Source organism: Hemiscyllium ocellatum, chromosome 33 (assembly GCF_020745735.1).
Source record: "Hemiscyllium ocellatum isolate sHemOce1 chromosome 33, sHemOce1.pat.X.cur, whole genome shotgun sequence".
Taxonomy (NCBI): domain Eukaryota; kingdom Metazoa; phylum Chordata; class Chondrichthyes; order Orectolobiformes; family Hemiscylliidae; genus Hemiscyllium; species Hemiscyllium ocellatum.
The window spans coordinates 8,074,597-8,089,821 of NC_083433.1; the positions used below are offsets into that span (position 1 = coordinate 8,074,597).

At 44.3% G+C, this 15,225-nt stretch overlaps 1 protein-coding gene across 1 annotated transcript; it reads left to right on the top strand.

Moving 5' to 3' along the window:
- The first annotated feature begins 3,217 nt into the window (after window positions 1-3,217).
- Window positions 3,218-14,638, top strand: LOC132831196 (stabilizer of axonemal microtubules 3-like). Its single transcript, XM_060849210.1, has 5 exons — window positions 3,218-3,316; window positions 8,908-9,108; window positions 10,356-10,517; window positions 11,963-12,090; window positions 14,230-14,638. The coding sequence occupies exons 1-5, from the start codon at window positions 3,218-3,220 to the stop codon at window positions 14,636-14,638; spliced, it is 999 nt and encodes a 332-aa protein (XP_060705193.1).
- The last annotated feature ends 587 nt before the right edge of the window (window positions 14,639-15,225 follow it).

Below are 15,225 nucleotides of genomic sequence, written 5' to 3' on the forward strand. Positions count from 1 at the left end.
TCAAGTGGGAATTAGTCACCAAAATCAGGCCATTTTCTGCAGTATCCTGGATTCAAAGTGCGTTTCTTCAGTCAGATTCCTCTCCGAATAATTACTTTGAATTCTGGTGAGCACCTTGTGCACTTACTAATATTTCAAACAATTTATGAAACCTTAAAACTAGGGGCATTGACCATGGTGCTATTGCTGTGAATGACCTCAACAAACCAGATCTCTACACGTGTAGCTATCTAGACCGGTTTTGTATTTTACAAGCAGAGAAAGGCTAACTGGCACATTGAACATATCATTGTCATGCTATAATTAATACATTGTTAATCTGAAACTTTATCATCAATCCAAATGCCTACCATGTAGTCTAGGAGAGGTATCTCACAGGCTTATGGAATGAAATTGGGTGACTGCTTATTTTACTTTCTTCCACTCCTGGTAAAAATTAATTTAGGCTGCCATATTGATCCTGATGCACAGCACACCAATAATGCATGCACTCTTCATGCACAGTGATGCCTGACTCAGCCAGGAGCATATCCAGACTATTTCTGTGCAGCAAACATGGCCCCCTGCACAATCTGGTAACATGTTCCAGAGTTTAGTAATCATCTGCAAATAGAAAATAAACACTTACCCTGTTGTACACCTCTGTTGTTTTTAATTCATGAGCCTCAGTTTATCCTATCACCTTCAAGTTCTCTGTATTATTTTGAAAACCTCAGTCAGATCTTCCAAAGTCTATACTTTGGTCTTTTTAACTCTAGAGCTCCTGCTAGTTCCAGCTATTGTGATGACTGGCCTTTTAAACAAGATCTTGTTACAATAGTTTTCCTACCTATGTTTCCCTTCAAATCTAACCAAGATTATGATCAACAACACCACTTGGAATTGGTTCCTTTCGTACTTCTAACTCACTCCAAGCCTCTCTAATATATATCTTCTGTGACATTTGAAAACTTGATGTATACATGAGTTTCCATATGGGTGTTTCTGTACTGTTCACAAATAAGTACTAAGGGGCATAAATAGAGATTGGCCCTTTGAAGTCTACTCCACCATTCAATAAGTTCATGGCTGATGTTCAACCTCAAGTCTGCCTTGCCACATTGAACCCTTATCCTTTGATATGATGTCCAGTATTGAATGAGTAGAAACTTCCATTAACTAAGTATTGAATAGACAAAAGTCCCAATTCCTAGGCAACAACTTCAAGCAGTTGATAGTTGAGTGTTTGCCTGACTTGAACTTTGCAATAACTTGAGAGGACTGCAGAAGCCAGACAGTCAGTTGAAAAGTGTGGTGCTTTGCACCCTGTCTACACTCAGGTCACCAAGACCACTCCCCTCCATTTTCATAACATCAAATGATTCTGCTGAACACTCTTTCATACCTTTATCTGTAGACCAGTATTTCTCAAGCTTTTTCCCACTGTGCCCATGTTTTGAGGCTTAAGTTTTAGTGACAACTCTGAGGTGGAGCACAGCCATTGTAACTTGGTTGAAGATCTAATCACTGATGCTATTACTGCCTTGGACCTTACAACCCCATTTTGGAAAGCATTATTCTGGACCTTGCCAATTCCAATGTACTCTTGATCAGGCCCCCACCATCAATGGTCATTCAGAACTAGTGGGCGGCACGGTGGCACAGTAGTTAGCACTGCTGCCTCACAGCGCCTGAGACCCGGGTTCAATTCCCGACTCAGGCGACTGACTATGTGGAGTTTGCACGTTCTCCCCATGTCTGCGTGGGTTTCCTCCGGGTGCTCCGGTTTCCTCCCACAGTCCAAAGATGTGCGGGTTAGGTGAATTGGCCATGCTAAATTGCCCGTAGCGTTAGGTAAGGGGTAAATATAAGGGTATGGGTGGGTTGCGCTTTGGCGGGTCAGTGTGGACTTGTTGGGCTGAAGGGCCTGTTTCCACACTGTAAGTAATCTAATCTTTAAAAAAAAACTCAATTCCTGTGTCTCGACATGTGCATTTCTGCATTAGAGGTGCAATATGGACCAAAGTGGTCCCTGTCTTATCCAATGAATATTCCAGCAAAGCATCTCTATTGTTTTAATCCTTGCTGTAGCCTCACTACAGGTTAGATATTTTCAGCGACTTGTATATGTTTTAATATCTACAGCAGCAATCTTTGCATACAACTGGTTGCTAATAAAGAACTAGAGGCCAGTCGGGTGTTTCCTTTCTTCCTGGTGGTGGAAATTAAATAAAGATTTGTGCACTTTGTGTCTCTCACTACGTCTCACATCTGCACACACACCATGGGTGCTGGGGGAAAAAATAAGCACTACCGCAGTTAGGCGGTAGTGCGGGGATAAAGAGAAAAAATATATATAACCAGGAGCTAAGAAAAAAATAAAGAACTTGAGAATTGCTGAAAAAAATGGTCAAAGCTTTTAGACTGATGCATAAGAACTATTCGCAAAAAGAATACCGAAGTCCTGATACCTATGGATTGGCAGGGGCAGAAAGTGCTGCTTAGAAAGTGGAGGAGCCGATGTGGGGTGGATGAAGTTAAAAATCACACAACACCAGGCTACGCAACATGTCGGACTATAACCTGCTGCTGTGTGATTTTTGGCTTAGAATGTGAATTGGGCTAGAGGCGTTCAAAGGATTAAAACTTCCTTCCAGTTTGTTTTTGCAATGTTCAGAGTCGTGTATTTTATATGTAAGTGTCGTTCTGGCGGTATCTACAAACAAATACCATTCAAGTTTATAAATTTATGCAGAGCGCCGTTCCATTTAGCTCCTGTTGCAGACTTCCTGCTCGTCCAGGATTTTAAAACCTGAATTTTTTTTTCCGCATGCCTGCAGCCAATTTGGCGTTGCTGCGCCAGGGTATTCTGAGGTCGCACTTCCCGAAGGCAGCCTTGGGGTGTTAACCTGCATTTGCTAGGAGACAGAACGGCGTTCTAAACCCACCGACTCCAAACCTGTGGGTGCTGCTTTAAAAGCGCTGAATCTCCGAACTTGCAAGGGGCTAATTTGAGGGAATTTGGGTAATTGAGCGTGAAAAAGATACCTCCAACGCTTACAGCTTCTACCGACTGAGTGGTTCGATTCTGGCCGCAGCCCCTTGGCGTGGAAATTGTATCCAACGTTGGAACTGCGTCGTTTCCAGGGAAACGCAACAAACACTAAAGTCGCCGACGGGGCTTGAGCGGAATCAGGACGAGGAAAGGTTTCTGTTTTGGGAATGTATGGGGAGAGCAATGGCCACAGCAGAGAGACGACACGACCTGCACTTAACAACTTCAGGCGTCGCGCTACATTACACCCCTGCCAGATACTTCCCACCCTCTAACTTCAAAGTAAGTGGGACAAACTGCCGACTACAATCGTCAAAAACGCTCTGCAACCCACAGTTCCAGAGACCCGGGTTCAATTCCTGCGGCAGGCAACTTTCTGTGTGGGTTTCCTCCGGGTGCTCCAGTTTCCTCCCACATCACAAAGATGTGCAGGTTAGGTGAATTGGCCAGGCTAAATTGCCCCATAATGTTAGTTGAAGGGGTAACTGTAGGGGAATGGGTCTGGGTGGGTTGCCCTTCGGAGGGTTGGTGTGGACTTGTTGGGCCGAAGGGCCTGTTTCTACACTATAAATAATCTAATTTTAAAAAAATTTAAAAGAGGAAAAGACATAACCTCATCACCTCAGGGGATACCATCCCATAACCTCATCCCCTCAGGGGATCTCCCATCCACCGCCTCCAACCTCATCATCCCACAACCCCGCACTGCCTGTTTCTACCTTCTGTTCAAAATCCACAAACCTGACTGCCCTGGCCAACCTATTGTCTCAGCCTGCTCCTGCCCCACCGAACTCATCTCTGCATACCTCGACACGGTCCTGTCCCCTTTAGTCCAAGAACTCCCCACCTACATTCGGGACACCACCCACACCCTCCACCTCCTCCATGATTTTCGCTTTTCAGTCCCCAACGCCTTATCTTCACCATGGACATCCAGTCCCTATACACCTCCATCCCCCATCACGAAGGCCTCAAAACCCTCCGCTTCTTCCTTTCCAGCTGACCCAACCAGTACCCTTCCATTGACACCCTCCTTCGACTGACTGAACTGGTCCTCACTCTGAACAACTCTTTCCAATCCTCCCACTTCCTCCAAACCAAAGGAGTAGCCATGGGCCCCAGCTATTCCTGCCTCTTCGTTGGATATGTGGAACAGTCCACATTCCGCAGCTACACTGGCACCACCCCCCACCTTTTCCTCCGCTGCATCGATGACTGTATCGGCACTACCTCGTGCTCCCACGAGAAGGTTGAACAGTTCATCCACTTTACTAACACCTTCCACCCCGATTTCAAATTTACGTGGACCATATCTGACTTCTCCCTCCCCTTCCTAGACCTCTTCATTTCTATCTCGGGTGACCGACTCAGCACGGACATTACTATAAACCGACTAACTCACACAGCTACGTAGATTACACCTCCTCCCACCCTGCCCCCTGTAAAAACGCAATCCCATATTCCCAATTCCTTTGCCTCCGCCGCATCTGCTCCCAGGAGGACCAATTCCAATTCCAATACCGAACAACCCAGATGGCCTCCTTCTTCAAAGACGATGTTCTCCACCGCAACTCCTCCACCTCCCACTCCTCTGCCCTTGAACCCCGCCTCTCCAATTGCCACCAGGACAGAACCCCACTGGTTCTCACCTACCACCCCACAAACCTCCAGATACATCGTATCATCCTTCGTCATTTCCGCCACCTCCAAACAGACCCCACCACCAAGCATATATTTCCCTCCCCTCCCCTATCAGTGTTCCGGAAAGACCACTCCCTCCGTGACTCCCTCAGCAGGTGCACACCCCCCACTAACACAACCTCCACTCGTGGTACCTTCCCCTGCAACTGCAAGAAATGCAAAACTTGCACCCACACCTTCCCTCCAAGGCCCCAAGGGATCCTTCCATATCCGTCAGAAATTCACCTGCATCTCCACACTGCATTTACTGCATCCGCTGCACCTGATGTGGCCTTTTATACATTGGGGAGACAGGCCGCCTACGTACGGAACGTTTCAGGGAACACGTTTCTGGGACACCCGTACCAACCAACCCAACCACCCTGTGGTTGAACACTTTAACTCCCCTCCCACTCCGCCAATGACATGCAGCTCCTCGGCCTCCTCCATCGCCAGACCATAGCAACATGATGCCTGGAGGAAGAGCGACTCATCTTCCGCCTAGGAACCCTCCAACCACAAGGGATGAACTCAGATTTCTCCATCTTCCTCATTTCCCCTCCCCCCACCTTATGTCAGTCCCAACCCTTGGACTCAGCACCGCCCTCCTAACCTGCAATCTTCTTCCCGACCTCTCCGCCCCCACCCCCCTCACCGGCCTATCACCCTCACCTTAACCTCCTTCCACCTATCGCATTCCCAACGCCCCTCGCCCAAGTCCCTCCTCCCTACCTTTTATCTTAGCCTGCTTGGCACACCCTCTTCATTCCTGAAGAAGGGCTTATGCCAGAAACGTCAATTCTCCTGCTCCTTGGATGCTGCCTGACCTGCTGCGCTTTTCCAGCAACACATTTTTCAGCTCTGATCTCCAGCATCTGCAGTCCTCACTTTCTCCTTGTATGTTGATTACTCAAAGACTGGACGTAGTGTAAGGAGCTACATAGATTCCCAAGCCCTTTATCCATTTTCTCAGAAAAAAGTAATTCACATACTAAAAATTCTGCTCAACTTCCCTGGCTTGTTTCTGACCATATTTTTGCTAAAAATCACATAACACCAGATTATAGTTCAACAGGTTTATTTGGAAGCACTGGCTTTCAAATAAACCTGTTGAACTATAACCTGGTGTTGTGTGATTTTTAACTTTGTCCACCCCAGTCTAACATAGGCTCCTCCAGATCATATTTTTGCTGTCACATGAACATTAAGTATGAATGGTTATTCCAGCTATGATTTCTTAAATGGTACTTCTAATGCTGGGCTAAACGACAAACATTAACTGAAACCAGAGGCTGATCTGCTGGCTCAGAAAACCACTTTTTTAAAAAATATTTTTCTTGTGACAAAGCAGTGCCCTTCACGTCAAAGGGCAATTCTCCTGTTTATATATTTTTTTCTTTTTCTTTTATTTTTGTTTTTTATTTTCTCCCAGCACCCATGTTGTGTGTGTGCAGGTGAGAAAACCACTTATCTTTGACTGCTAAAGTGGATTTATTGGGTATCTAATCTCAAGTAGCCCCAAATCTAACTCCCAACCCTGAACTCAATTCCAGCCCCCTAATCTTAGCTCCTTGTCTGAATCATCTAGCTTTTGAAGATGGCAAACTAACTTGTGACTTCTGTCTCTCTCAGATCAGGAAAATAAACCACAATTCGCATTCACTATACAATAACTGCTGCTATTTAATGGCTATGCCTTGTTGGATTGGATTTTACTGCAAGGTATCATGCTGTATGTTACATTCAGAGTTGAAACATAAGGGTGAACTCTGCACAAAGTACTGGGGAGACAGTGTTGTAGTAACAGTCACCCAACAGCGCCAGCTTAATGCTTTAGGTATATGAGTTCAAATTCCACTGATGGAGAGCTTAAATTCAATTAATTAATGCATCTGGAATGGAATGGTGAATATAAATCACAAAACACATCTAGTTCACCAATGCCACTGAGAGAAGGAAATCTGTCAATGTGAGATCTGGTCTCCCTATGGTGACTTAACTGTCCTCTGAAATGTCGCAGCAAGCCACTCAGTTCATGGGCAACATACAGGTCATTTCCTCTGCCCTGCAGCTCTTCAACCATGTCCTGAAACTCTTTGCTACCTTCCTCCACCCTCCTCCCTGACCTATCACTTCCACCCCCACCCCCATTCACTTATTGTACTCTATGCTACTTTCTCCCCACCCCCACCCTCCTCGCATTTATCTCTCCACCCTGCAGGCACTCTGTCTCTATTCCTGATGAAGGGCTTTTGCCCGAAATGTCGATATTCCTGCTCCTCGGATGCTGCCTGAACTGCTGTGCTTTTCCAGCACCACTCTAATCGAGAATCTGGTTTCCAGCATCTGCAGCCCCTGTTTTTACCTAACTTACAGGCCCAGCCAGTGACACCCACAAACTGTGTTCAAATGAGCAAAGATAGTTTGCCCATCGATGTTTAAAATTAAAGGCTTCTATCCTTTAGACAAAAGTTATACTGCAGATATAAATCTGAACAAGTCGTCAGAGAAGAAAGAGCTGAAAATGTTTTGCTGGCATCAGGAATCAGGCTTATGCCCGAAACGTCGAATTTCCTGCTCCTCGGATGCTGCCTGACCTGCTGCGCTTTTCCAGCAACACATTTTCAGCTCTGATACTCCAGCATCTGCAGACCTCACTTTCTCCTCAAGTCATCAGAGAATGCAACTAACTCCCAGTGTTTTATTGTTCATTCCCAATTGACCTGAGATAGTGATGTTGAGCCACCAATTTGAACCACAAACAATCAATCAGAGGGAGGAGGAGAATTTTTCTCAAACTTCATGGGTTACGATCTGGAATGTGTTGCCAGAAAGGGAAGTGGACACAAATTAAAATAGTAACTTTCAAAGGTGAGTTGGATATATGCTTGAAGTGGAAAACAGTTGTAGGGCAATGGACAAACAGTGATATGGGAGCAGGGACTAATTGATTAGATTTTTCAAAGAGCTGGAAGAAGCTGTGGTCGATAACTTACAATGAAATTCTGAGAGTTTAAAGGAGCTTGGAACTACACTTCAAATGTTTAAACCTATAAGACTTTTAACTAGGCACTGGAAAGTGGGATTAGAATGGATGGCTAGTTTATTTAGTTGACACAGACATAATGGGCCAAGTGACCTTGGTCTGTGCTATAGATTTTCTATGCTTCTGTAGGTTTCACCTGAATCCTAGCCATTTATCAAAAATTCAGCACGCAGGACTTCAGAACAGAGTCCAACCTTCCTAGTGTCAAATACCTAGAGAGTCATTAGTGGACAGCTGAACTGATACTCCACATTTCTACCTCAAAAATATTAATGATGGGGAGATATCGGGGTGGACAAAGTCAGACCTCACTCAACACAGGTTATAGTCCAAAAGGTTTATTTAAAATCAGAAACTTTCAGACCTCTGCTCCTTCGTCAGGTGAAGTGGAGAGAAGAACACAGGCACAGCATTTATAGGCAGAGAGATAATGGCAAGATAATTCTAGGTAATTAAGAGTGTCAACAGATAAATACGAATAGTGTGGGTGGAGTGTCGACAGGCTGAATAACATGTCTTTGCAGGTGATCAAACGTCATGAGTGTGGTGCTGGAAAAGCACAGCAGGTCAGGCAGCATCCGAGGAGCAGGACAATTGACTTTTCTGGCAAAAGCTCTTCATCAGGAAAGGCTGATGAAGGGCTTTTGCCCGAAACATTGATTCTCCTGCTCTTCGGATGCTGCCTGACCTGCTGTGCTTTTCCAGCACCACACTCATGACTCTAATCACCAGCATCTGCAGACCTCACTTTTGCTTAGGTGATCAAATGTGTCAAACAGTGTGAGTAAAGGTCAACAGCTGAATAATAAATGAAGGGTTGACTATGAACCGATTAATTAACGCAGAGAGATAATTATAGATAATCAAAAATGACATGGGGCGAGAGACAAACCAATAGCTGGAATAACATGATTTCATCAGTTCTGTGTCTATGCGTTTCTCTCCACTTCCCCTGATGAAAAAGCAGCACTCCTGAAGCTTGTGATTTTAAATAAATCTGTTGGACTATAACCCAGTGTGAGACTTCTGACAAAGATATTAAGGATAACTGTCATATTCCAGCAGGGATCTTATCGGAGATCCAGTCCATCGTGGGAAAGATAGAGACAATCTCTGTACTTTATTAATGCTTTGCTTTCTTTTCCAGTCATTTTTGAAAGATCCTCTCCCTCTGAAACTGAGAGAAAAGGACACTCTTCATCCATACGATGAGGTTTTTAATAACTTTGAAACCACTACTGGCTCAACTCATAATCTCAAGACCATCGGAGGGCTGCTTGGCCATCCACGCCACATAAAAGTTCCCAATCACTGGAATGTTCATTATATGAAGGATTTGTCAGAAAAGGTGAGGTCAACAAAGGAAGATTTCCCGTTGCTTCTTGTAACACTCAATGTTTTACTTGGTGTTTACTGACATTTCTATGTGATTATCAGGGTAATGATTAATTATAGCACTTCACAATAGAGCATTTCCTGTCTTATTGTATGCAGTATACCTAAATACAACGTAGGCTGAAAAATGGGATAAAATTGTCATTACACTGTTCCACTAAACACTGCAAGGGCAGGTTAGACTCAAAGTACAGTTTCCTCTACATTATTCCATCAAACTCCCCATTGGCAGCTACAATGTGCTTTTATGTACAAAGTAAATCTGTATAAAGTATCAGTATAAAGTATCATCAAATACCCCCAAGACAAGTATAGCATAGGGTTAGATGCAGAGTAAATCTTCAACTACACTGTCCTCATCCAATACTCCCAGGTCAGAGGCAGCATGGTGTTAGCTACACAGTAAAGCTTACTTTACACTGTCCCCATCAAACTCTCCCAGGACAGGGACAATACAGGGTTAGATATGGAGTAAAGCTCTTTCTACATTGGTCCCATCCGTGCTCACAGGACAATTGGGTTAAATGTGGAATGAAGGGTCCCTCTACTCTTTTAAACTGAAAGTAAAGTTCCCTCAACACCAACCCCATCATACACTCCTAGGCAGGGATAGCAAGGGACTAGATATTGAGTAAAGCAACCTCAACTCTTTTAAACTGAAAGTAAAGGTGCCTCCACTCGATTGAACTGAAAGTAAACCTTTCTGTACTCTTTTAAACTGAAAATAAAGCTGTCTCTGCACTGTCCCCACCAATCCACCCCCAGGATAGGGACAGTGTGGGGTAAGATACAGAGTAAAGCTTCCTCTATACTGTTCCACCAAACACTCTGAGGACAGGGTTAGCACAAACTTAGACTTAGAATAAAGCTCCCTCTACATTGTCCTCATCAAACACTCTGAGGATAGGGACAGCACGGGGTTAAATACAGAATAAACCTCCCTCCGCAGTGCCCCCATCTCACACTCCCATTCAGGGACAGTACAGGGTTAGATACTGTGTGAAGCTCCCTGTGTTATGTCTCAAACTCAACCTCAGACATGTATCTCCATCTGCAGTTCCTGTCCCATGGATTTACTGGAATTGACTCAAGCAGATTCATTTCATGTTAGCTCTCATAAGCAGTTAGAAAGGGGAGAGTAATTGAATCTGTATTTACTCCAATGGAAAAAGAGATATTTGCACCGTCTGTATCTTGCAGCTGAGCAGGCGAGACTGGAGGACTCCGCTGAATATGGTGAACCAAACGAGTGAAATGAAGGACAAATACACCGGGAGACTCCCACAAACCCTGGACACTGCATTTAAGGCTGGACCTCAGCCGTTCAATCTGGCTAACCATCACACCAATGGACCATCTAAAGTAAGGACCACTAAGCACATTAGACCTTGGGCAATAACAAGTGGCTGACAGCATCAATACATTCTCATACGTTACCATGGCCTGTGATACAAAAGAGACAGTAAGCAAGCAGTAACATGAGCAAAACACTAACACACACCATTCTTTTTTATTTATTCACGGGACATTGGCATAGCTGGCGAGACTAACATTTTTTGCCCATCCCTAATTGCCCAGAGGGCAGCTAGGTCAACCACATTGCTGTGGGTTTGGAATCACATGGAGGCCAGACCAGGTAAGAGTGGCATTGTTCAACCAGATGGGAATTTTCCTGGCAATCGACCGCGGATTCATGGTCATCATTAGGTTCTTAATACAGATTCTTTTTAAAAAAAAAGTGGTGGGATTCAAGCCCAGATCCCCAGTACATCATCTGGATCTCTGGATTAACAATCTAGCAATAATACCATTAGATCAATTCCTCCCTTTACCACACAGTCAAGTCCCTGGATTAGTAATCCACCAGGCTCAAGCAGATGCTTTGGGAACAGGGATTCAAAACTCCTCATTTAAATTCAATTAATAAATCTGGAAGCTAGCCTCAGTAGTGATGACCATGACATCTATACTCATGACTGATCTACCCCTCTGAAGTGGCCTAGCAAGCCATTCAGTTATACTCATAGAGATGTACAGCATGGAAACAGACCCTTAGGTCCAACTTGTCCATGCCAACCAGATATCCCAACCTAATCCAGTCCCATTTGCCAGCACCCGGTCCACAAAACCCTTCCTATCCATATACCCATCCAGATGCCTTTTAAACATTGCAGTCGTACTAGCCTCCACCACTTCCTCTGGCAGTTCAAGGGCAATTAGGGATGAACAACAAATGCTAACCTTGTCAGAAATGCCCACATCCCCACAAAAAAGTAAACAAAGATAACTGTAGATGCACAGATACATGAGGACACACAGACATGCCATAGGTATACAGATGGACATCCCTCCAAATGGAGACACACATGCAGGGGATAAACACACACACACACACACACACACACACATACACACTCTCATGACAATTAGCACATACATACATAAGCAAACTCAGAAATGCGCATGCAGAAATTTGCAAAGGTAGATTCACACACAGACATTGACATGGACCCAGTTGTCATCCAGACACAAAATATCCTTGTCTCCATCAAACTACTACCTTGCAAAGGAATTTCTCCAAACATGCTGGACCAGTCACCACCTTCCCAGCTCACTCCTCTCAGCCCCTTCATGTGCAGTTCTACTTAAACTCTCTCTCCTGACTTTGGGATTAAGTTTGGGTTATGTTAGACTTAGCATGCCTCATGTTATAAGATCTATCACACGCATACTGACACAATATTGAGGAGCTCTGAGTGTCAGTAGTTGAGATTCACAATGACCTCTAATACTTGTTCGTTTCACAGAATATCATTGCCAGCACGGAGAATCCAGCCCTGGCTGGCAAGGAGTATTACGTACGAGACAAAGATGTTCTGCGACTTAACGACATTTATTTAACCACAACCAACAAGGATTTCAGGGCCTTTAAGAAGTATGTTTATTCCTTGTGACATTATCAACTTCTCAAATTTTATATTTCTATGTGGAGATCTGATCTCGCCCCCATGATGTTTCAACAACAAATGCTTATATTTAAGTCATGCATCTGATATTCCAAGGCCCTGCACAGGAGGGTTAGGAACTAAACCCGATTCTGAGGCAAGAAATAGCTTTTAAGGAACATCATAAAGGAGGAGACACTCTTAGAGAGGTTTATAGAGAGATTTCCATAAGTTAATGTAAGGTTGTGCACTTTGGCAGGAAGAATAGCGGAACTGAATATTATTTAAATGGAGAAAGACTGCAGAAAGCTGCAGCACAAAGGGATTTGGGAATCCTAGTCCATGAATCATAAATTCAGGTAATAGGGAAGACAAATGAATCAATTACCCTTTTACTTCAAAAGAAACAGGATATAAAATGGAGTTGGATGCCTTACTAAAATTATCCAAGGGATGAGGAAAACTACAGCTGGAATGCTATGAATAATTTGGGTCCCATTATAGGAGGAAAGTTGTACTGGCATTGGAGGCAGTTCAGAGAGGGTCCACTACGCTGATACTGGGTACAGTGGGATTTTCTCATGACATGAGGTTGAATAGATTGGGCCTGTACTCATTGGAGCTCAGAAGAATGAGAGGCAAGTTCAGTGAAACATGCATGGCTCAACAGGCAGGATGCTGAGAGGCTGTTTTTCCTTGTGGGGTAAGTGTAAAATCAGAAGGCATCATCTCAGAGTAAGGGGTCACCCACTTAAGACAGAGATGAAGAGGAATACTTCTCTCTCAGTCATAGAGTTTTAGAGCTGTACAGCACAGAAACAGACCCTTTGGTCCAACCCGTCCATGCATTTGGCTCACAATCCATCTTAACCCTTCCTGTTCATATACCCAATCCAGATGTCTTTTAAATGTTGTAATTGTACCAGCCTCCACCACTTCCACTGGCAGCTCATTCCATACATGTACCATCCTCTCTGTGAAAAAGTTGCCCTTAGGTCCCTTTTAAATCTTTCCCTTGTCACCTTAAACCTATGACCTCTAGTTTTGGACTCCCCCATCCTGGGGAAAAGACCTTGTCTATTTATCCTATCCATTTCCCTCATTATCTTAAAAACCTCTATAAGGTCACCCCTCAGCCTCTGACGCTCCAAGGAAAATACCCCCAACCTATTCAACCTCTCCCTGTAGCTCAAAGCCTCCAACCCTGGCAACATTCTTGTAAATCTTTTCTGAACCCTTCTAAGTTTCAAAACATTCTCCTATAGGATGGAGACCAGAATTGCACATTGTGTTCCAACAGTGGCCTAACCAATGTCCTGTACAGCTGCAACATGATTTCCCAACTCCTGTACTCAATGCACTGAGCAATAAAGGCAAGTATACTAAACACCTTCTTCACAATCCAATTTACCTGCGGCTCCACTTTCAAAGAACTATGAACCTGCACTCCAGGGTCTCTTTGTTCAGAAACGCTCCCTCGGACCATACCATTAAGTCTATAAGTCCTACCCTGATTTGCCTTTCCAAAATGCAGCACCTCACATTTATTTAAATTAAACTTCATCTGCCACTCCTCAGCCCATAAGGCTTGTGAACCTGTGGACTTCTTTACCACACAGGGCTGTCAAGGTTGGGTTGTTAAGAGTATGTAAGGTTGAGATAAATTTCTAATCAGTGAGGTTATTGGGAAAAGGCAGGAATGTGCAGATAAGGATTATTAGATTGACCATGATCTGAAGGATTCCCTAAATCTCTCCTTGAAGATACCCTTAAAGCATAAATCCTAGACCAAGAATTTGGCTATCTGCTCTGATATCTCTTTCTGTGGGTTGGTACCAAACTTTCTTTTTTAACAGCCTTGGGAGGCATTTCACTATTGTTAAAGTCACCTTACGAATTTACTATTACAACTCCTTTTTACTCTGATCCCTGAGTTTCTTTATTAATGTTTCCCAGCTAATTGTGTCAAGTCTGTCCTAAAATGCTTATTCCAGATTTGAAGCTTTTGCAGGTTGTTTCCTATCTGCTTTCCTAGTTCCCTGACCTTTGGGACCTGAATAATGTTTTTGTTTCCTTCCACTCCCCACCTCCCCCCCTCCACCCCCCCTCCCACACACCTTCCTTTGCAGGGAGGAGTTGGAAGGCTTTCCAAAGAAAGACATACCAACCTACTGGGAAATGGAAGACTACCCAAAGACCTGGGGCCATGGGCTGAAGGAGAATCCTCTGCCCAAAGACGCCCAGAGGATTGTCCGTGGTCCTGGCCCGATGACTGACCCCAGTGTGTTCCGAGCGGCCACGAGAATTCCTCCTCTCCCCAGGCACCTGCCACCTGTCCCAAATCGGGGACTCAAGACACAGTATCAGGATGTGTACCAACAACCCAATGATGTCAAGCGCAAACAGGACCTCTACTACCAGTTTCAGGCCCCATGGGTGATGACCCGGGCAGGCTCAACCCCGGAGATCCTGTCTGTTCCCCACATGTACAAGACAGAATATATGTCATATGGGAATGAGCGGCCAGTGATCATGTAAAAGGGAAATGTAGTGCCTCCTCTTCCAAAACGAAAGAAGAAAATCCTGCCTTGCGTGCCTAGTTCTGATTCTGCAACGGAGATTATTTTGGAAACCTGCATCTGAAACATAGAATCGTATGTCACAGAAAGAGGCCATTCAGCTTCTCACCCCTGTACTTGCTCTTTGAAACAGCTACCCAGTTCGTTCGATGCTCCTGCTCTCTTCCCACTTCTTTTTAGAAAAACAAATCCTTTAAAATTATTTATTCAATTCCGTTTTGAAAGTCAGTACTGACTCTGCCTCACTGCCCTCTCAGGCAGGCAGTATGTTACAGATCACAAGAATTTGCTGCGTGGATAATTTCTCACTCCGCCCCACACCAACCAACTAAACATTTTTCTCCATTAAACCAGTGTTTTCTGATTACCGAGCCTCTTGCTGATGAAAACAGTTTCTTCGCATTGGTCAGACCCCTTCATAATGTTGAAGAATTTTATTCAGTTGCCCCCTCCCCAAACCCCTTCCTGAATTGGAATTGCCAATTCCCTTTGGTATCCCTCTCATGCAATAGATTCTTGTCAGTTTCTTTAAAAACCCTCACCTCA

What these genes read in the sequence shown, in the direction of transcription:
- LOC132831196 (XM_060849210.1), top strand. Translation starts at nt 3,218, where the DNA reads ATGGCCACAGCAGAGAGACGACACGACCTGCACTTAACAACTTCAGGC. An exon ending in TGAAGGATTTGTCAGAAAAG is followed by an intron (nt 9,109 to 10,355) that starts GTGAGGTCAACA and finishes TGTATCTTGCAG; the next exon opens with CTGAGCAGGCGAGACTGGAG. An exon ending in ACACCAATGGACCATCTAAA is followed by an intron (nt 10,518 to 11,962) that starts GTAAGGACCACT and finishes TTCGTTTCACAG; the next exon opens with AATATCATTGCCAGCACGGA.